Source organism: Ranitomeya imitator, chromosome 6, assembly GCF_032444005.1.
Source record: "Ranitomeya imitator isolate aRanImi1 chromosome 6, aRanImi1.pri, whole genome shotgun sequence".
NCBI lineage: Eukaryota > Metazoa > Chordata > Amphibia > Anura > Dendrobatidae > Ranitomeya > Ranitomeya imitator.
Genome location: NC_091287.1, coordinates 289,892,735 through 289,915,895, shown reverse-complemented (window position 1 = coordinate 289,915,895; position 23,161 = coordinate 289,892,735). Strand labels below are relative to the sequence as shown.

Below are 23,161 nucleotides of genomic sequence, written 5' to 3'. Positions count from 1 at the left end.
GTATGGAGCATCTTATGGGGCCATAATCAACATTTGTGCAGCATTATATTGGGCAAATGTGTCTATGGAGCATCTTATGGGGCCATTATTAACCTTTATGCAGGATTATATGGGGCATATTTTAATATGGAGCATCTTATGGGGCCCATCATAAACTGTATGGAGCATTATATGGGGCTCCTGATTCAATATGGATATTCAAAAACACTTAAACTACTGATGTCTAAATTAATTTTACTTTTATTGGTATCTATTTTTGCTTTTAACATTTACCGGTAGCTGCTGCATTTCCCACCCTAGGCTAATACTCGAGTCATTAAGTTTTCCCAGTTTTTTTGTGGCAAAATTAGGGGGGTCGGCTTATACTCTGGTCGGCTTATACTCGAGTATATACGGTAGGTGAATTTTTTTTATTTGGAACTTTTTAAAGAATTTGTGACACTTGATTACTAAAAAGTAGCAAAACTGGTTAGAGCATTTTTGGATTTGCAACAAATTCATGAACAGTATGTGCGCCATGTTCAAAAATTTGGCACAAAAAAGGCTGCAAAAACCACAAGACAAAAACAAAATGACTTGAATGAATCTTAAATTATCAATCAAGTCCCTTATATTAAGTTGTCCTTTTTTAAATTTTATTTTTTAGGATATTCTGTGCGCGTGGTCTGCGGAAGTTACTTGCTGGATATAACAGACTTAATCGTCTTCCTGAGTGTGTAGAACATACCCAACTTGAAATACTCGACGTGCAGCATAACCAACTCCTGGAGCTCCCAGCCAACTTATTGTTGAAGTCAGAGAGGTAACAGAACCTAGAAATGTCATGTCCAACCTTATAATATCAGATATGATACTTTGTGGATAAAGGGCTTTTACTAGATGCCCCGTCTCCTATATCGGGGAATCTCGAATCCTTCTTATTGCTGCACACTGTGAACTTGATGACTAGGGAGGCATGTGATGTGTCCTGCTTAGCTTGTCCTTGTCAGGCGCTGCTTGGCTATTCCTGCAATCTATGATTATACAGTGTGTATCAATGCCTCCATTCATTCCTAGTATAATTATCTTTTACTATACGTTTATTTATAAGCAGCCAGCCAGTGGAAAAAGCCAACCTGTTCTAACCTTAGGTAATGGGTATGACGCAAAGTTTCACCATTGCCACAATCAGGATAAAACGTCTTATCTTTTAAAGGCTCGGTCATCAGGCTACAACCGCTCAACTAATAGTATCAAAGAAGCATACATGCTACAATGCAGTTTAATGCCCTTGTGTTTGCTACCATAACTTAATCTTATTGCTTTTTTTTGATCTGTAGACTTTTTTTTTTTCATTTGTATTTTTAAAAAAATATACTATTTGCTCATGACTAGTGTTGAGCATTCCGATACTGCAAGTATCGGGTATCGGCCGATATTTGCTGTATCGGAATTCCGATACCGAGATCCGATATTTTTGTGATATCGGAAATCGGTATCGGAGTGTGCGGTGCGTATGGTTCCAAGGGTCTGGAGGAGCGGAAACTCTCCTTCAGGCCCTGGGATCCATATTAATGTAAAAAATAAAGAATAAAAATAAAAAATATGGCTATACTCACCCCTCCGAAGAACCCTGGCTGTCACCGCTGCAAGTGTCCGCCTCCGTTCCTGAGACTGTAGTGAGTGAAGGACCTTCGATGACGTCGCGGTCAGGGTTCTTCGGAGGGGTGAGTATAGCCATATTTTTTATTTTTATTCTTTATTTTTTACATTAATATGGATCCCAGGGCCTAAAGGAGAATTTCCTCTCCTTCAGACCCTTGGAACCATCGAGGAATACCTTCCGATATTTGTGTCCCATTGACTTGTATTGGTATCGGAACTCAGTATCGGCGAGATCCGATATTTTGTCCGTATCGGCCGATACTTTCAAATATCGGAAAGGTATCGCTCAACACTACTCATGACTTCCAATAAAAAAACATCATGTTAAGTCAGTAACAAATGCACCTGCAAAAAGCTCTGCTGCATGTACATTTACTGACATACACACAGCTCTGCTACATGCATATTTTGTGCACACAGCTCTATAACAAGTACATTTACAGACACAAAAAGCTCTGCTATATCTACTTTTACAGGCATACACACAAAGCTCTGCTACATGCATATTTGCGCACACCGCTGTATAACATGTACATTTACACTTACAGTTCTGCTACATTTACACTTGAACACACAGCTCTGCTACATGCAAATGTGCATATAACGGAGCTGTGTGTGTGTGAGCAAATATGCACCAACATATACACGATACAAGACCACATTTTGCAATTCCTGACTGGACCTGAATGGAGGCTGCACGAGCTGAGCACCTGAAGGACCTTCTACTCAATTAACTTAATAGCCTTTCATGTCATGTGATTAGCCATTATTAGTCGTTATTCTAGTGGAAGGCCCTTAAGGTTCTCAACTGGTGGAGCCTCTGTTCAGGTCACGGTAGCTTCCTCTCCAGGTCTTCACCGATCGCATAGATCAGTATGCAACATTAGGAGGAATGACAGTTCTCTCTGTGATCTGGAAGGAAGCATTGTCCGCATTCTCCTCCATCACAGAGAGCTGCCTCCGGACTAATAAGATTCACACACTTTTTATCAGGAGTTTTTAAGTGCGTCATTATAGTCAACAAAATACAGTATTTGCCGAACATTATGGAAGCTGAAACCTTCAAAAATAAATGCCAAGTAAAATGGTGATTCAGATGACATCTGGAAAATTCTTTTTACTGTGTCCACTATGGAGAAACTGAGAATGAGACGTCACTACTCTGTAAATAACTTTACTACCTAATGGAGCAGTGGCTAAGCATTCGCATCTCTGCGTCTGCAGCACTTTTCTTTTTGTGTAGTCTCTAGACTGATGATCTCCAATGGTTAGTCCCCCTCATCTTCATGTAATCTGTAACATGATGGTCTCTGCCTCCACAACCCCCCTCCTCTAGGTATAAAAGCTCTAGACTGATGGGCTCCAATGGTCTATCTGCCCCCTCCTTTGCGTGTACGCTGTAGCATAATGGTCTGTGACCCCGCAGCCACCTCTTCTGGTAAACTGTAGCATGATGATCTGTGTCTGCAGCCACCTCCTCTGCATGTAAACTGAAGCGTGATGGTCTTAGGCGGTCAGTGTGTCCACAGCGCGTAAGCTGTGGCGTGACAATCCATGTTGACCATCTGCGTAAAGCCTAACTTATCAGCCATGCTTAATGTTGTTCTTGATAGATTAGTAACAACACTGGTTTATAATCTTAGCACGTAGTTTTAATGGGCCTAGAATCTTTTATGCAGGACACATTGCATTTGTTTTATCTGTCCATACTTAGTGTCCAGAACTAGACCTTGGTCACATGACCTTTGCCTCACCCGATGATTTGACCAAATCTTTATTAAAAAGGACCTGTAACTTGCTAAAAAAGATTAGTTAAATATCTTGTAAAAATCCTTGCGCTTCCCTAATTCTGCAGCTCTTTTCTTTTTTTCACTGCTTCACTCCATCTTAGAGATATTCACATTTGTCTCTTCTGGAACGCACTGTGTGAAATCTCTGCTTGCAGTCCAACACTGCGTTTTCCCGTACTCTTTTGGGCGTGCACCTCGCCTCTCCCTGCCAAATTCACCTAATCACAGCTCCGTAGCATCTGTTACTGATAGACTGCTAGATCAGCAGCCGAACGTTATTTGGCAGCAACTGGGATGGAAAAGTGAAAGCTTCATGCCCCAGAGAAGAATGACTGAAAACCCAGTTGGACTGCAAGCAGAGATTTCATATAGTGCCCTTCAGAGGGAGAAAAAAAGTGAACATCTCTGATAACAATTGAATGACAGAACAAAACTGTAATCAGCGACAGAATGGAGGGCTCAGGGATGTTTTTACTATGTATTTGCATGCAGCAGACAATTTGTTTTGAGAACATTATCGGTCCGTTTTAATTCCTCACCTTCATGCAGCAGCCTAGAGGGATGAATTGTACTTATGAGACGCATGTGACTTATTTATGCATTAAATGCTTGTTTGATGGCAATACTTTGTTAAAGTCCTTTAGTTGTTCTTATCTAGTTCGCTACCCCAAGTTGTTATAAATTTTACATATTTGTGGCCAATGGAAATACAAAAAAAAATTGCGGAAAGATAGACCATTATAAATGCATGGTATACGGGGGGCGTCTGTGCATGTCCTAGTTGACACACTGGTTCAGTTTCTAAATATATTTCTGTGGCCCTTTTTAATCGTTCCTATTTCCAGGTTAATGTTATGACAAATGTAAACTGCCTTTACACAGTTCTGACAAACTTTAGTATGAGGGATGCATCCTTGCTTACTTGTAAAAGATAAGAATTTACAAATGCTTGTTGACCACCATGCAGGAGCTGTTATGCAGGATTCTGGAAATGGAAACGGTGGGGACATGTTTCCCAGATGCTGAGCACCCAAAGCTGTGTTGGAGGGAGGGGGAGAGGTAGTGCAACACCCCATTTTACCTTGGTTAGGGTAAGGAACTGAATCTTTCCCCAGGGCTTTAAACTGTAAGCTCTGTTATCAAAGTGATGTTGATTTATGGCCAAAAAAGAGATAAAACTAAACGCAGGTAGAAATGGGCAGATACTTGTTCGTGCAGATTGTGGAAACCTAGTGCAGGTCTGGTTGAGGCATTCCTTTTGGCTACTTTAGAAAGGTCCCAATCTAAGGAACTACCCTCTAGTTTTTTCAAAGACCAGCAACCGTTCTGGAAGAACCGGCACGTGTTCTGAATACATGTATAACGCACCTGCAGTCTTATATTCTGTGTATGACTGGCACATATCCTCCTTGTGGTGGTTGTGAGGTGGTTCCTGCCCTGGTCACATCAGTGACATGTCCACGTCTGAAAACCCTTTCTATAAATTCAATTCTTCCTTGGTCACACTTCACTTTGTACTCTACTGTTACTGACTGCAGATTAAGTTTTTTGACATGGAATTAATTTATCTTGGAGTCCTACTATGTGTTTATTGGTTATGGGACGTAAGGTCTTCTCCTCTCCCCCCATTCCCTCCTCGTGTAGCAGCTAATTGGCACACTCTCTCACATTGTAAGCCTTCAGGACACAGTGTTCCTTTACACTGAGGCAATTTAAATGTTCAGTGTTACTTTGTGGATTTGATAATTTGATGTTCCTGTGTGCAGGAGTTCTAGCTCTACTATTGTGTGAACCACCTGAGGTTATTGCTGTACACTCCATTGAGGAAGGTTGTATGCCCACCTCTTCCTTCACGATAGCTGCAGTCAGCCATAATTGCTTGGCACCATTCCTCCTGTTTTGGAAAACTCCAGAACTTGCTTGTGCAAACCGGCCAGCATAGATCTCTTCTTTCAGTGCACTCATTGACTTAGCTGTTCAGAGCCCCACGTGATTCTCCTTTTATACAGCAAGTTCCAACAAGCTGTTGAGAAGTCCTGCTGAAAAGTAATTGCTTTACATCTTTAACTCATGCCTAGCTGAATCGGTTGCCCATGTCACCAAAGCATTTTTTATTCCGGTGTAGTAGTTGCACAGTTGCTATTTTCTGAAAAGGTCCAGTTTTTTTTTCACTTTTACCTACCAGTTTAATAATAGTAGCCTAACTTCTACCACTGCCATATCAGTTATTAAAATATTTACTTTTCTCTTTCAAGTTTTGTCCTTAACATTTTCCACTTTTATGTTCCTTGAGCAGCTTACGATGCTTGAATGCTTCAGCCAACAATCTTGAAGTGCTTCCTGCTGCTAGTCTGTCGGAAGAATCGCTGAGCTTGCTACAAGAATTATACGTGACCAATAATAATCTTACTGATAAATGTGTGCCTCTATTAACGGGACATCCACATCTGAAGATACTGCACATGGCCTTCAATCATCTACAGACCTTTCCTGCAAGGTACGTCCTGCTAATGAAATGTATAGATCTGTAGCTCATGCTCAGATGCAGTGCATGAACCTGACATACCTCAAGATTATCTCAGTGGGTTTGAGATTTAATCACATCCTGCCTTACATATTAAACTAACATCGGCCGAACCCACCGGTGTAAAGAGTTCGTTCGACAGTCTGTGTATGGTTACCCTGACAGAGTTGTCAGGGGAGGTAAGGATTTGACATGTCTGATTTCGGGCTGCTGGTTCGTTCTCTCTCTAATATATATAAAGCACCCCCTGAGATGTCTGGCATCCGCTCCCTTATGGAGAATACAAGAGCACTCAGCAGTTGGGCAAGATAGTGGTTTATCTGATGGCTATTTTTAAATTTTTGGCGATCTTTAGGTTTGGATCGCTACATCTCGTCTAATGGCAATTGATAATGGTCAATGAGGGTGAAAAATACCATGTTGAAACAGTCGCAAAAGAATCCAATGCCTTTTCAATTTTCAACACCTGCAACTTTCCTCCCATATAATCCACTGCAAGTCACGCTTGACTTGTGACTTTCATGTGATCTGTATTTTATTTATGAAAAACAGTGTTGCGAATTCCCATTTTTCATGTATCTGGTAACAAACTAGATCTAAGTTCCTGTGTTTACTATTGTTCTCCAGTAAAATGGCCAAACTGGAGGAACTGGAAGAGATAGATATCAGTGGGAACAAGCTGAAAGCCATTCCAACCACCATCATGAACTGCAGACGTATGCATACTGTCATTGCCCACTCCAATTGCTTGGAAGTCTTCCCCGAAGTTATGCAACTCGCAGAGATCAAGGTGAGTGATGATTGTCTGTCAGAACTTGATGACAAAGCTTATCTAAGGGTGCTGCTCCCAACATCCACGGTATTCGATACTATTTCGTATGATCTATTCTGTCACCTCTGCAGTACATGCCTTTAGTATCCTCATATATTCGTATGTCTTCTTTCCACTAGATGACCCTAAAAAATTAGAGAAATGGCAAGTAAGACATTTCATGGTGAATTCAGATGTTTGAGACACACATCTGTAACTCTGTTGGGGCTTCAATCTGAAACCCTGAAAAAACAGGATTCTGAAGGGTCCGCCAATGGAGCCATTCAACATGAAAACAAAGGGACTCTTTACAATGAATGGCTCCATTAGAGTTGAAGACCAAGTCCCATATTTTTAGGGTTTCAGAGAGCACTTCTGACAAAACTGCAAATGCGTGGCCAGAATGTAATGTGAACGTGGCATTAGGAGAAAGGGGTTCCCTGTTTTGGATCTTTGTCTTGTCCAGATTAGACAACATTACAATGAGTGTGTATAGCCCTGTGTGGCATAACAGACGGCCTATAAAGGTGGCAGGACACTGCCTAAATGCTTGCTTTACTTTATGATGATACATTAAGTAAGGAAACTGAACAATCGCTGCTGCATTTTCCCACAATTTACAGTTGATCTCTTTGGAACACATGATCTGCTTATTTTCAAGGGACCTTTCAGATGAGTACAGTTTGTCCAAAGTGAAGCCCTTGCATTTGGGAAATATTGCGCTGAACACTTGTTTTGGTAGTTTTTTCAGATGTACTGTTTAAAACTTTAGGCTACCATGGTAAACTTACCTGGAGCAGCCAGTGCCAGGCAGCAGCTGCCAAGGCAAACAGGATCATGGGGTGCATTAAAAGAGGTCTAGATACACATGATGAGAGCATTATACTGCCTCTGTACAAATCCCTAGTTAGACCGCACATGGAGTACTGTGTCCAGTTTTGGGCACCGGTGCTCAGGAAGGATATAATGGAACTAGAGAGAGTACAAAGGAGGGCAACAAAATTAATAAAGGGGATGGGAGAACTACAATACCCAGATAGATTAGCGAAATTAGGATTATTTAGTCTAGAAAAAAGACGACTGAGGGGCGATCTAATAACCATGTATAAGTATATAAGGGGACAATACAAATATCTCGCTGAGGATCTGTTTATACCAAGGAAGGTGACGGGCACAAGGGGGCATTCTTTGCGTCTGGAGGAGAGAAGGTTTTTCCACCAACATAGAAGAGGATTCTTTACTGTTAGGGCAGTGAGAATCTGGAATTGCTTGCCTGAGGAGGTGGTGATGGCGAACTCAGTCGAGGGGTTCAAGAGAGGCCTGGATGTCTTCCTGGAGCAGAACAATATTGTATCATACAATTAGGTTCTGTAGAAGGACGTAGATCTGGGGATTTATTATGATGGAATATAGGCTGAACTGGATGGACAAATGTCTTTTTTCGGCCTTACTAACTATGTTACTATGGTAGAAAGCATTAAATTGTCAGAAGCCAGGTTACGTTACCAATGCATAATGCTGCAGCATGTTTATTCTGTTGACTTAAAGGGGGTATTCTTATGTTTGAAATTTATTTTCCATCACTTGGATAGGTGGTAACTTTCCTATCCTTGGGGGTTCAACCTCTGGGATGCCAACTTATTCCTCTAAAGAGATCCTTGTGAATGTAGCGGTGTTCAATCATACGCTTAGCTGCTTCATTCATTCTTAATGGGACCACCGGAGATGGCAGCGCTTGGCTGGTCTTCGTCACTCCTGTAAGAATGAACGGAGCAACAATGTGTATGATCGAACGCTACACCACTCACTGAGATGTCTTCTGAGCAACGGTTCTGAAAATTGATGGGAGTCCTAATGGTTGGGCCCACAACGATTGGAAGATTATCCCCTACTCCTTGTATGGGGGGATAACTTCTAAACTTCAGAATACCCCTTTTAACATTAACATAGCATGCCATTCTGTTAACAGTGGAGTGTGGCTTCTGTCAATTTCTTCCTCCATCTATAGATGCTGTTGCCATTTGCTCAGTTGTTTCAATCGTATGTTTGCGGTGGCTGCCCAAAATATGATAACCTGCCATGCTGTTACCCATGATTTGCCGTCCAATGTCATTCACAGGCTTTAATTGCAATAATATGTAGTCTGCTGATTCTCAGACAAATGAGCCCCCCTATAGACGCTACTGTTTAATGTCACTAGTATTTGGATATCTTGTACTAGTTTCTATTTCCACAAAACTCTGCATTCAGGCTCCAGTACTTAACGGTCAGTTATCAAGGCTGCTTTCCTCATTTTGCTTCCTTTCACATAATGTAAGCAACAGCTGCCGGCTACAAGCTCTTTGCAGCTAATATTTTGAAGCAGAGTACTTTAATGTATCCATCTGCTTTTTCAATTGGGAAGAAAATTTGCTTCTGTACAGTTTCTTTTTTTTTTTTTTGCCAAATAGAAAACCTGCAGGGGTTGTGTAAAGATTCGGCGCCCCTGTATCGGGCTGAAATCCACCACTGTTTTAGGTAAAAATTTGTAATTGCTTTCCTCTTGTGTTCATTGAAACCGTGCATGAACCGAGGGATCGGCATAATTAATTACAAGGTTAGAGCCAAATTTCGATAACCCCAGTGAATCGGTTGTATCGTAGAGGGAAACCAAAAATTAGCAGTAAGAATAATAAAAGCAAACTTCTGCTATGTTATACATTTTATTATTACGGCTCTGCTCCTATGAGATAAAATATGAATTGGGCAGATGTATACCCCACACACAAGGAAATGGGAACGGCTTTATTATACCTATGCTGTAATATATCAAACTATTTAATGTCCTCGGTTTTCAACTTACAGGTAATTTGTATATAGGTCCATCCATTGCTGCCATAGGGGATATATATAGCTTTGGCAAATTCTTGATGAAAATGTGGGCTAGAAGGGAAATTAACAATATTGTAAGGCTGCTTTCACACTAGCGTCGGCACGGGGCCGTCGCTATGTGTCGGCCCCACGTGCCGACGCGCGTTGTGAAAATAGTGCCCAACGTGGGCAGTGGATGCAGTCTTACGACGCTTCCGCTGCCCCATTGTAAGGTCCGGGGAGGAGGGGGCGGAGTTTCGGCCGCGCATGCGCGGTTGAAAATGACGGACACGACACGCAAAGAAAGTTACATGTAACGTTTTGTGCCGACAGTCCGCCAAAAAACGACGTGACCATCGCACGACGGTTGCAACATGTGGCCGGCCATATGTCGCAATGCGTCGCTAATGTTAGTCTATGGGGAAAAAACGCATCCTGCAGACAACTTTGTAGGATGCGTTTTTTTTCCTAAGCGACGCATTGCGACGTACAGCCAAAAACGCTAGTGTGAAAGTAGCCCTATAGACCCTTCATGGATATCCGTGGCACTGGATGACCATCTAATGAATATTAGGGTGTCCTGACTCTTCCTTCCAATAGGAGATGTTGTTGGGAGGGGGGATTGGGCTGTTTGATGTCAACATGCCTGGTCATTTCTTCCTATGGGGAGATGAGTCGCAGCTGCTAACATTTTCTAGTAGTGGCTGAAGACCCCCCTCCCCTTCCTTTGTGTTATAATACAGTTGGCCGAACGTATCGATTTTGGTGGTACCAGCTGATTAATGCTTCTTGGGGCCTCCCAGCTCTTCCCCAACTAATGTTTGTTTCCCATCTAACTGCCCTTTTTTGGCTTTGCAGAGCCAGAGATGTCAATCAGATGGTGGCAAACCAAGCAGATGGGAAGGTGCATTTCAATATTTGGCCCCGTTAAGATGCACGGCGTGCCTCTACTTGGTTTGAACAGTCATTCCGTGCTGATGGCCTCTTTTGAAGCACATGAACACTCTGCTGAGCCAAGCACTCACGCGTGTGATGTCGTTGCAAGAAAAAGCGGTCCAGTATAATTGACCATGCATGTGTAGTAGGGAGCCCACAGCTTTCTAAAGTGCTTGGACAGCTTTAGTGCACTTCCAGTGGCAGTAGTTTGCCTTCAGGGTGTAGAGGAGAAACAAATTGCTAGGTATCCAGATATGTAAATAATATTAGCAATGTTTGACATATATTTTACAACTAAAATGTAGCTTAAAAGCCGGATTGTTGGTTTTGTAGACCTGTTGCTACGAGTCCCTGCATATCCTCATATGACCAGAGAATTGCCGTCATACACCCAGTACTTTACACTACAGTTGGTCACTTGCCCAGACTATCAGATGTTTTGATAGACCTCTGAAATTAGAGTTCAGAATCTAGGAGTTTCTTCTATTGAGCAACCAAGCCATAAATCAAATTATTTCATCAGGCCGAGACATGGCTATATGTTTGTTGTAACCTACGGTACTCATCTTCTCTCTACAGTGTGTGGACTTGAGCTGCAATGAACTGTCTGAAATTACTTTACCTGAGAACCTCCCTCCCAAATTGCAAGAACTGGACCTGACTGGCAACGCACGGCTCCTTCTGGACCACAAAACCCTGGAGCTGCTCAAGTGAGTAGCCTTAGTCATGGGATTTTCCACTGTAGGTCTCATACTGATGTGTAGTGTGCAGGTAGGGCGTCATGCTTTATACACCCTTTGATTGCATGTTCAGTCAGAAGTCATCCAGCCATGGCTGTGTGTATATCTATATATATCTCTGATTTGGGATCTGGGGTGCAACAAATTGCGGAGATGGTTTCTTGCAGACTATTTTAGAGAAATTTTGCTGACATTTACAGCTTACTAATAGGTGAAAGAATTGTGAAATATTCTGACATGTATAGCCCAGGGGCAGACACATCAGTGGTGCAACCGTACAAGGGCCCATTTTCCGTTTTTGCCCAAGGGCCGTCTTCTGTGTCCGCCAGTGGTATAGACCTTTATATAAATGCTGACACGGCCAGGCACACACTGTCTCATAGCAAGCTGCTTTGGAAACCTTAAAGGTCACCTTTGTGGAATGTACAATGGTCACAGGGCTGTCGTGTGCTTTGCATGTTGCTCTTGTAAATATTAGTGTGAATGAGAGCATTACATATGGTGGGCTGTTGTGTGGAAGAGTCAGGATGAAATAAGGTGGTCTTTCCCATTGCATTGTCCCATTTTTGTCATTTTGAGCTTATGTATTAGTAGTGACTGATCAGGCTGGTAAAATGCTACAGTTATAATCTATTTTGTGATCCTTTGGCTTATTTATTGAGGATTTTGGACAATTATATTTAGGTTAAAAAACTCTATAAAATTTGTCTTGAGAATCCACAACATTGGGACATTCATATTATTACTAAACATTCATGGGCTTTTAGTGGGGAAAGGGAAGGAAGCTGTGGACATGTCTGGCAGCTGCTTACCTTTCCTGACCAGGTGTTTTAAAGTTGAACTGCGCAGTCCTTCTTTTTCTCATACGAGCTCTTGGGGCAGAGTCAGGTGATCCCCATACTCATTAGATGGGTGTATGGTCCAATGAAAATCATCAGGAGCAGGGTCGTAATGACCAGTCACAACTGGGCCAGTGCAGGTGGGAGGGGCTCTCCAATGCCAGCACATATTTCACCTGGATGTGCATCTTCGGCCGCACATTCAGCTGAAGTGTATTGCAGCGCAGGAATGTCTCGGAGGCAGGCAGCAGACATCTGTGTGCCCGTGATTGACAGTGGCAGTGACCTCATGCGCTGCCCGTTGCTTTCACGTTGAAGTCAGCTGCTGGATTTAGAAGAGGACTCTACTCGGCGGGGGAGCGGAGGGAAGGCGAGTAGAATTGTTTATTTTTCTATGCGTTAAAAGAATGGCAGCAGAACAGTGTGAAAATTGCCCATTTTTAACCTGCTGGCAGGTCCTCTTTAATTCTAAAGTATACAGGGCCTCGAAGAGCCCAGTGTTACACTCTCAGATGCCCTTGTAGCACCCATATTAGCATATTATATTGGTCTCATGTAAATTCCTATATAGATAAACTGCAATGCCAGAGAACAGGACAATGTTCAGAATTTGACCTGATGCATACTTATTTGTATTGCAAGTTTCAAATTTGGGTAATTGATTCCTGAAAAGCTTTGATGCCGATTTGTGACACATTTACTGCCCATCTGATCTAAATGGCACTATTTAATAGTGTTTAGTGGCAGTAGTGATGTGCTGGGGACGGCTTACTAGTTATACCCAGAACTTGTCTCTGGTTGACTGAACTCCGGACTATGTGGCACTGAAGTGAATGTGCCATAGATAAGGCTGCACGGAGATCACATGGACAGCACTCGGACCAATGTCATTCAAGAGGACTGGTTAGATGAGTGTTTTGTTTTAGTTTTTTAAACGTACAGATTCAACTTGATAAAAATTGCAGCATTCGGAGTCGGCCGTTTTTGGATGACTCGTCTATTCAAGTCTATGGGTGTGCAGCAAAATCAGATCCCAAACAGATCTACCCTATAGCATCCGGTTTTTGGGATACCCTGCAGTTTTTTTTAAATCGTTAAGTACTTTTGTTCTTGTAATTCTTACTAACTGTTGTTGTATGTGTTAAAATAGATGCAATACGAATGACAATACATATGAAAAACTATCAGTTTCTGAATGAAAATCGCATTTTAAAACCATGTCCTAAATCGATGTTTAGTATCAGACCGTGAACATATTCAGGCTTAACAGGTGATATCTATCACTTGCGCTCTGTATCAGGAGATCTATCCCTTTATGATAATCTGATGTGTTTTTTTTCTTTTCTACAGCAGTAACATTCGATGTTTTAAAGTGGACCAGCCTTCATGTGGATTCTCCGCCAGTGAAGCCTCGGGGGCGCCTGCTGTATGGAGCCATGGATACACGGAGGCTTCGGGAATGAAGAATAAGTAAGTCCCGGGTTTCTTATCATCTAGCTATATATCAGGTGAGGTCTGGGGGGTTTATGCCTGGGCTGACTGGGACTTAGTCATTCACTGTGCGTGGCAGAAATAGTTTCTCACGTGAAACTCGAGATGAGGACTTTAAAAGCAGACACAGCCACAGCGTCACGCTGTAGCCTGTCCTTTCCCCTCTGCCTTTGTTGGTTGCGGTTGCCCGGAGACCGCTGTAAGTGATGCGGGTCGCCTTCACAGCACAGCATTGAACACAACTTCAGCAAGTAGGGTCCCACATTTCATCAGCATTCATTGGTGGCTGAAAGGTTTTGCTTTCAAGTGTCTGAACGGAGTGATGTCATCTATCCGGAATGTTAACCGCTTGTCTGCCACCTGCCTAACACTTCCACACGGTCCTTTTCCCACAGGATCTGTCCTTGCAACTTTTTATTTCTTACATAAGTAATCCACCCTTCTCCCCCTTTTTTAGTGATTCTTTATCTTTGCACTTCGCTAGATGCTTTTGTGCATGGTTATGTTCAGTATGTGCTACATTTAATCCCATTTCCCTGTTTTCCAGGCTGTGTGTAGCTTCCCTCTTGGTGAACAATTTCTGTGATAACCGTGAAGCAGTGTATGGCGTTTTTGATGGCGAGCGCAACGTAGAAGTGCCCAGTTTGCTGCAGTGCACCATGTGTGATATTTTAGCTGACGAGTTGCAAAAAACCAAGAGCGAGGAGGAATACATGGGGAACACCTTCCTCGTAATGCAGAGGTAAATCGAATGGGTACAGAGACCGCGATGAGTGTGTACAATATAAGCCATCATTGTCTTTTCAATATTCACTTAGTAGCTTTTTTAGCCTATTTTATGCCGATTATAATATAACAACCATACTGTCCTTGGATAGCACATTGATTACTGCTGGCCAGTCTATCAAATAGGTTGGGGCCATGTTCCGACTTGTGTATGCCCTTGTTCCATCTCATGTATGAAACCAAGCCCATAGATATCGCTGTTCTGACAGGGGCGTAAATCGTTTTTGGCTGAAGCTCCTTATAGATATAGGACTTCCTTGAAAGACTCCAGGATCAACAGGCAATGCCATGTCTATAGAGACTGCAAAATAGACGACTTGGAGAGAAAAAATGTCCAACTGGTTGGATACTTCCAGAGATCAAACTTACAGGCAAATGTTCCAGAGAGTGTTTGTAGACAGATCTATATCTATAGATCGGAGATCTTCTTCTCCCTTCCGGTATTACCGGACAGGCTTGTTCCTTCTCAGGAGAAGCATTCTTGCTAATAGTTTGTAAAAACAAATAAATTCACTTTTCCTTGTAGGAAGCTGGGCACTGCTGGACAGAAGCTTGGAGGCTCTGCCGTTCTATGCCACATAAAGCATGATCCGATGGACCCTGGAGGTTGTTTCACGCTGACCTCTGCCAACGTGGGCAAATGCCAAACAGTGCTCTGCAGAGACGGGAAGCCACTCAACCTATCCAAGGCTTACACTGTTAGCTGTGATGAAGAACTGAAACGCGTGAAGCAGCATAAGGCCATTATCACAGAGGTAAACAAATCTCATTAGGAGAGCCTTACACCCAAAGTAACCTTTATAACTGTTCATTTACAATGTTCCGCCATGATTATGGAGCATCCCCTTCAGGATCTGTGCAAACAGGGACTATATGACAGAGCTTTTATCATCTCTTGATAGTTGAATTTGTACTATAAAGGGTTTTGTTTTTAGAAACTTTTGAGAAAATCTGCAATGAAGTACAATTCATTGCAGGTAAATGGGATCTTAAAAAACCTGCATGTAATGCACCGCAAATAATTTTGTCTTCTAAATTCTCTGTATGTTTATGGAGTGTGAGAGGACCTGGAGGAGAACTTGCAGATATTGTCCATAAAGGGATTTGCACCTAGGCAACAGTGCTAACCACTGAGCCACCGTGCTGCCAATTCAAAGATAATCTTCCCAGAGGCTCGGGGGGCAAAAAACCCGCACAAACCAAACTCTTACTCGCCCCTCGCTGGGGCCACACTGCCGCCTGACATTGCACTGCTCTTTATGTGATGCCGCAGTGCCATCACGTTGACAGTGCTACATCCAATGCCCTGAGCTCAGCTGCAGTGCTGTCAGTGTGACGTCGCCAAAGCTGCCAAATGGCAAAGACCAGAGCATCTGCAACAGGCAGCGCTGCAACCTTGAAGGGTGAAAAGAGCTGTGGATTTGTGTTTTTTCTTAAATCCATGCTCCTTTGGGGGAATAACCTTTTAAAGGTAACAAACAAATTTTCTTATAAAGGCACGGATGATTGACCTCGTGGAGACCAAAACATCCAACACCGCGGAGACACCATCACGTGTTTCTCAACGCAGTGATCCAGAACACTGCCCCCAAATATGCAAATGCATGTAGAGGAGCTGCGGAGACACCATCACATGTTTCTCAACACAGGCAGTGAATAGCCAGGCCTTTCCCCGGGAAGGAACAACCAAGGGAAGGGCAGCATCCAATAAAGGAAAACATCCAATAAAGGAAAACCACCTATGCCAAGCATGGTATCCATCTGTCTGTGCAGCTCCTCTACAAACAAATTTTCTTAGACATCCCATTTTATTGCCCATACACTAACTGTTCGGTGCATGCGTACTCACCTTGTAAATGCACATCCCTTGTAAAACTTTTTCAATATCCGAACATCTGTGTTATGTTAAGCTCTATCCAACTGCATGTATATTGGAGGTGTCACATTACAGTAGAATGAGGTTTTTAATTCCTAATGAACCCCTAACACATTAGTATGTCTGTTAGTAAAGTGGGGGCCTGGAAAGTGAATGTATCCTGCTACTCCAAACCTGTTAATCCCGTACAATAGCCTCGCCTATCAATTGTCCACATTGAAGTACAGTGTGTGGCTTGTTTCGGGGGTCATTACATAATAACCATTTGTATCTCTTGATTCTCTTTAAATGTCACATTGCATTATATTGCTTTGCGGAATACACGGTTTTCCAGTTATTGGCCAGCATGGTGTGAGGTGTAAGCGGAGAGCTCTGCTGACATCTCTATGACCCTTGAAATAGGAAGGTTTTCATGAGATGTAAATGAAATGTCAAAGCTGTAGGGATTTGTTGTCGCAGGCCTGGGATCTGAGCGATTCAGCACCATTTGAATAAGTGGCTCATCCTGTGCTCCGGTCCCAGCATTGCAGAACAGTTCTCATTCATCCCTTTCCTCTTTGTGAAGCTATTTTCTTCTCTCTTGCCACATGAAAAAAAGATCTTTCCCACCCTCCCGTCCCGTGCAAAAAGTAATTGGAGCATAAATAACTCTGAACTGCAGATGGCTGGATAAAGCCGCTTTCTAAAATGGCATCTACTACTTGGTTTAATACTGGCGTTTAACCCTTACACTACTGAAGTTTTATGACTAAATAAAAAAAAATAATAATAATAATTTCATACAAGAGCCCCCTGAAATGATTAATGCAGAGAATTACTCTTTAAGCTGATGGGAAAGCCAAATTAGATACAGAGCATTACTGATATCCAAAACGCAGCAAAAAACCTAGTGCAAAACATAGTGCAATCTATGCGGAAATTAAACCCATTCCTCTTGGTGCAGGTCAGTTTGGTGTATGGCAATGATGGCGGGATGCTACGGAGCAAGTGTTACACTGTATATATGGTCTAAAAAGGCAAAATGCTTTTGATCCAAATTGTTTTGGTTTTTAAGGTTCTATTTTTTTTTATTTTTAGAATCATTTATAAAATCTCTTCCCAAAATTGATTTCCTTTTAGTTAATTTTTTTTTCTTTTTTTTTTTTAGGATGGTAAAGTGAATGGGGTGACTGACTGCACACGTATCTTGGGATATACTTTCCTCCATCCCAGTGTTACTCCGCGTCCCCATGTACAGTCTGTGGCACTAACACCGCAAGATGAGTTCTTCATTCTTGGAAGCAAAGGTTTATGGGATAGTATTTCAGAGGAAGAGGCTATTGAGACCATACGGAATGTCCCCGATGCTCTGGCAGCTTCTAAGAAGTTGTGTAGCCTAGCTCAAAGTTATGGATGTAACGGGAGCTTAAGCGCAGTGGTTGTACAGCTGAATGTTACAGAAGATTGCTTCTGCTGTTGTGAACTTAATGGTGGTATTCCTCCTCCCAGTCCGGGCATTTTTACACCGTCTGTCAATGTTATTAAGGACCGAGCTCCAGAAAGTTTAGGCATGCCATCTTCTAGCAGTGGCTTGGCCTCTGAAATAAGCAGTGAGATTTCCACCTCCGAAATGAGCAGTGAAGTTGGGTCCACGGCCTCTGATGAGCCTCCTGCAGTTTCACTTCATGAGAACGGAATTGGCACTGTAGGTTGCCCTAGTGAGCAGCGATGTACACTGCATCCTGTTTGCCTTTCGAGTTCCTTTCAACGTCAGCTGTCTAGTGCCACTTTTTCTAGTGCCTTTTCAGACAATGGTCTTGACAGTGAGGATGAGGAACCCATTGAAGGTGTTTTTTCTAATGGCAGCAGAGTAGAGGTGGAAGTGGACATTCACTGCTTCCGTTCCAAGCATGGCGGATTACCTATACCCATACCCGTGCAAGAACCTAGTGATGAGGGCATTGTTATAAGCGCCAATGAGGATGACCTTGGTACATTAACTAAGAGGCAAGACTTTTCCTCCAATACACTTGGCCGCCAGAGAAGAGCAAATGGATCAGTGGCGCCCTCTGAGAAAAGTCACAACCTGATTGAAATTGCTGCAGATGCACCTTTTCGAAAGACTGGCGGTTATTTTGCTGCACCTGCCCAGCCAGATCCTGATGATCAGTTTATTGTACCTCCAGAGCTTGAGGAGGAAGTGAAGGAGATTATGAAGCAACATCAGGAGCAGCAGCAACAACAGCTGCAGCTTCAGCAGCACAGGCAATATCAAATGGACCAGTTACCAGACTACTATGACACACCACTATGACACTTTCATTGCTCATTGAATGCATTTTAATAGAACTCCCTGAGCTTCCCTTGCTCTCCCGGCGATCTGGGAAAAGCAGAATTTTAGGTACTTATTATTTTCAGCCCAAGCATCTGTGCTCAACTTCCTTTTAAACCTTAGTGACCACCCAATTCTTGCTCCTCCTATACTATTTTGTCACTTACAGCATACCCTTTTTTTCTTTTTAAACTAACCATCAACTTTCCATCTAAAAACTTTAACAGCCTTTTAATTACTGTTTTCCATACGATATCATGTTTAAGGAAAATTGAAGTTTGAAGATTTTGATGAAAAAAATTTAATATATTGCAGAGAAACAAATAATACAGATTTGTAATATTTTTTAATAAAAAAAAGTAGTTTTGTTTATTACAAAAAAGGCCGTGTGCGGAGATGGTCAAGGCTCATAACATACAATTCCTTTTGGAAGTGAGGATGTGAGTGACGCCTGTTGGGTATGAGAGGGACTGTGGGAAGTGCTAGACATTTGTAGATCAATATGACTTTAACTCTTAGGAGTTGCTTACTCTTTCCGGTGACCTTAAATCACGGAGTTTCACTAATTTTCTCTGAGAGAACAGCTGATTAGGAAATTATGACTTTCACTGCTGGATGAACCTGTTGGGGGAAACAAGGTGGCTTCTCCTAGCAGTTGAAGGGTCAGTGTATATAGCCGATGTATAGTATTCATAATGACACCGTGTGTTGGTGCCGCCGTCAGAAGGTTGCTTTCGCTAGATGGCCACAACAGGACTATCTCAGCTGACGAGTGCATTACTGGGGAAATTTAATATATTTTTTAGCTTTGAAAAGGCACAACCAGCATAAAATTGCTACAAATTGAAGGTGTTTTTTATATCAATCAAGCCCACAGTTCATTTTAGTGGCTGTGTTGAAAAATGTGATTTTTCTGGAACAAAAAATAAAATGAACAATATATCCGCTGGACCATGTTTTCCCTCCTTTTCAAGACTGTGTTCTGTATTGCTGCAACCACAATCCAGCATGATTGTACGAAGCTCACGTAGATTCAGCTTTACCAGAGTTATATCAATGCTGAATGCACAAATGAAAAACGTCATCATTTTTGGTATAATAAACCTCAAACTTTACAAATAACACCGCATGTTGTCCCTCGTGCACTTCTTGACTATGAACGGTTGAAGCCTTTCATCTACACCACAATTTCCCTAAATATTACATGAACACAACACTTGGACACAGATGGAATTTCAATTGCAGATGGATTAGTTCCATTCTTATTTATTTGTGGGCCGTAAAAGAATTGTGAAATGCCGCTATGTGTTAAATCAAATCCAACCGCCTGCCATTGAGTATAGCAGATAAAGATGGTTTTACCCGAGAGGTGTAGATATATTAGGCCTTTTTATTGGCCAGATGATTAGAATTCAGATGCAAGCTTTCGAGATGCTTTGTCTCCTCCGTAAGGCACGGTTTGCTACAGAAACTGGTATATCACAATACTTATGAACAGGGCTACAAACCTTAGAAATTCTGTACTACCCAGTGCCTGAGGAAGAGAAATAAAGGGGGTTTATTCACCAATTTATTTATTTTATGTTAAATGCTTGTATTTTTGGCTTAAAATAAGCCTGTTACACTGCATTGCTGGCTGCAGATCGAGTTAACTGAGAATCTGTGACTTCATCCTGATGATCCATTGCTAGCGTTTGGAACTATTTTAAGTTTCTCCTTTGTTTTCTTTTTAAGATACTTAAAGGGCCACTGTCACCCCCCTCCAGCCGTTATAAACTAAAAGAGCCACCTTGTGTAGCAGTAATGTTGCATTCTAACAAGGTGGCTCTTTTAGTTTTGTGTTCATGTATTACTAAAATAAAGCGTTTTGAAACTTTTCAAAAATACCTGTCTTTGTCCATGGAGGCGGGTCTGAAGCCTCCTCTGTGAAGCGCCCAACTGCAGTCACTCATCTCTTCTGGGGCGATGGTCGCCGCCCCCTGCGCGCTGTTTTCTTCTGAAATCCGGCGCCTGCGCTGTGCGTGCCTGCCTGGGGCAGGCGCAGTGAGAATTGGCCGTCATAGCTCTCAGATGCCGGGTTCCTGCCTGTGCGGGCAGTGCGGCCACCCTGTTACTGAATCCGCGCCCCGCACTGTGTTATGCATTATGCACAGTGCGGGGCTGGGATTCCTGGGCAGATTCCTGCACAGTCCGACGCTGGAAGGCGGGGAACCTGGGGGAGCGTCTGACAAGCGCAGTGCGCATGCCCAGGAATCCCAGCCCCGCACTGTGCATAATGCATAACACAGTGCGGGGCGCGGATTCAGTAACAGGGTGGCCGCACTGCCCACACAGGCAGGAACCCGGCATCTGAGATCTATGACAGCCAATTCTCACTGCGCCTGCCCCAGGCAGGCACGCACAGTGCAGGCGCCGGATTTCAGAAGAAAACAGCGCGCAGGGGGCGGCGACCATCGCCCCAGAAAAGATGAGTGACGGCAGTTGAGCGCTTCACAGAGGAGGCTTCAGACCCGCCTCCATGGACAAAGACAGGTATTTTTAAAACGTTTCAAAACGCTTTATTTTAGTAATACATGAACACAAAACTAAAAGAGCCACCTTGTTAGAATGCAACATTACTGCTACACAAGGTGGCTCTTTTAGTTTATAACGGCTGGAGGAGGGTAACAGTGGCCCTTTAAAGCTGATTTAAACACATACTTTGGCAAAGTTGAATGTGCATCAAAGCAGAACGGTGCAACATTTTTAATGAAACACAATTGCAAAAGTTATTTTGTTTTAGCCCCAAATACTGTATTTTTCAGACTGACGCACTTTTTCCCAAAAAAATTTTAGGGAAAAATGGGGGTGCGTCTTATAGTCAGAATATACTTACAAGTAGTGTGGCGGCTGCAGGAGTCGCACGATTCTGCGGCACTCCGACTCTACAGGGCGATGATCACACTCCCTTCTTAGGGTGGTGTGGCAGGTTCAGCAGTGCTCTGTGGTGCGGGGGGGCTCCGCTGGCATTTTGTGGAAGCCCAGAGCCCCCCGGAACATGCATTACTGCGATGCAGTAGCCACTGGGAAAATGGCCGCCGGGGGCGGCGCATGCTCAGATTGAGATCTTGGCAGTTATCGATGTACAGGGGGCTCTAGGCATTCACGAAATGCTGGCGGAGGCCCCCGCACCACAGAGCACCGCCGAACGTGCCGCACTAGCCTGGGTGGGATTTCCCGGAGGCTACTGCATCACAATATGTTAGGTTGAACAATTAATAAATGTTCACTCGTTGCCTACTCCTGGCCTAATGGATATTGATCAGGTGCGCACCAAAGAAATAAACATATGACAACATAGTCAGATGTAAACTCTCCATGATCAATCTATGGCTCAGCTCCAAGGGCTTTATTTAGTCAGGACACAGATTTATATAACCCCTGTAAGGGGGCTCGGTTAGCTTTAAAATGGGAGTGATCGGATGCATTCCATTGGTTAGTGGGTTGGGCAATGAGCAAGTCCATGGGTGGATCCATGAGGTCATCAGGGTGGGTTGGTCCATGAGGTCATCAAGGTAGGCGTCACTGTTTGTGGATCCATGAGGTCATCAGGGTGGGCGTCATCTTGGATACCAGCACATGGCTCTGATACAGGAAATGGCGGCCATCTTTAGTGTTTCACTTTGATCTGAGAGAATATGTAAGGTTAAACAATACACGTTATGGGTTGCTTCTCTCAATCTCTTATGTCTTGAGGTTAATTAAGTATTTGATCTTATGGCTCTCCTCAACAAAAGCAGTGAATGTGCAGGGGCTCTGGGCTTTCAGAAAATGTCAGCGGAGCCCCCACACCACGAGCACTGTTGTACCAGCCTGGGATGGGAGTCATATCACCGGACCACCGAACACCCCCGTGACCACGCTCCACCAGCACTGCCAATCTCCCCCGGAAAGCCGAATTCGGACTGGAAGACAGACACCCATTTGTTACATTAATTTGTTTCCCCCTATTTTCCTTCTGAAAACTTGGGGTGCATCTTATGGTCCGTACAATACTGTATATGTATTAACGTAAACGCTTTCTTGAAAGATTGTATCTCCCATCTACTTGGTCAAAAAAGACATTGAACAACTCCTGTTCTGGTCAGCGGATGGCTACCATGGCACCACACTTTACTACTAGATGTCATCCAGTTTTGTTTCTGATATTGATTTTAAAGACTTTATGTAAATTTTTTTATTTTATAAGGAAATGTATGGCTCAACGAGTACCAGCTTTATGCTTTATCAGGAGGTACCATAAAACTAGTGACACTCGGAATATTCTGCTGTATTACTTACTGAATTGAATGTCCTGAAGCGCTGGATCTACATCGGAGATGCACCTCCACGTGCCCCCTGCAGCTGCAACTACCAGATGGGTACAGAAGACCCTGCAGCTTATACTTACAATGTAGAGAATTTGAGCTCTTCAGTTGGAAAACAATAATGTTATGTGAACTACTGCATACAATCCAGTAGATAATACAAGACATGTTCAAGGTCACCAGTCTTATGTTGTCCTGCGGGCAACGTAAAATTAAC

General features: G+C 43.0%; 1 protein-coding gene across 1 annotated transcript in view; it reads left to right on the top strand.

The window, feature by feature from the left end:
- Positions 1-19,722, top strand: part of PHLPP1 (PH domain and leucine rich repeat protein phosphatase 1) — a 137,544-nt gene extending 117,822 nt beyond the window's left edge. Inside the window, exons 10-17 of the mRNA XM_069730639.1 lie at positions 647-802; positions 5,731-5,931; positions 6,586-6,748; positions 11,135-11,265; positions 13,485-13,604; positions 14,173-14,367; positions 14,938-15,166; positions 17,435-19,722. Of these exons, the coding sequence (XP_069586740.1) occupies positions 647-802; positions 5,731-5,931; positions 6,586-6,748; positions 11,135-11,265; positions 13,485-13,604; positions 14,173-14,367; positions 14,938-15,166; positions 17,435-18,580 (2,341 nt within the window). The 3' untranslated portion in view covers positions 18,581-19,722. The remainder of the gene's footprint in view (positions 1-646; positions 803-5,730; positions 5,932-6,585; positions 6,749-11,134; positions 11,266-13,484; positions 13,605-14,172; positions 14,368-14,937; positions 15,167-17,434) is intronic.
- Positions 19,723-23,161: the final 3,439 nt, after the last annotated feature.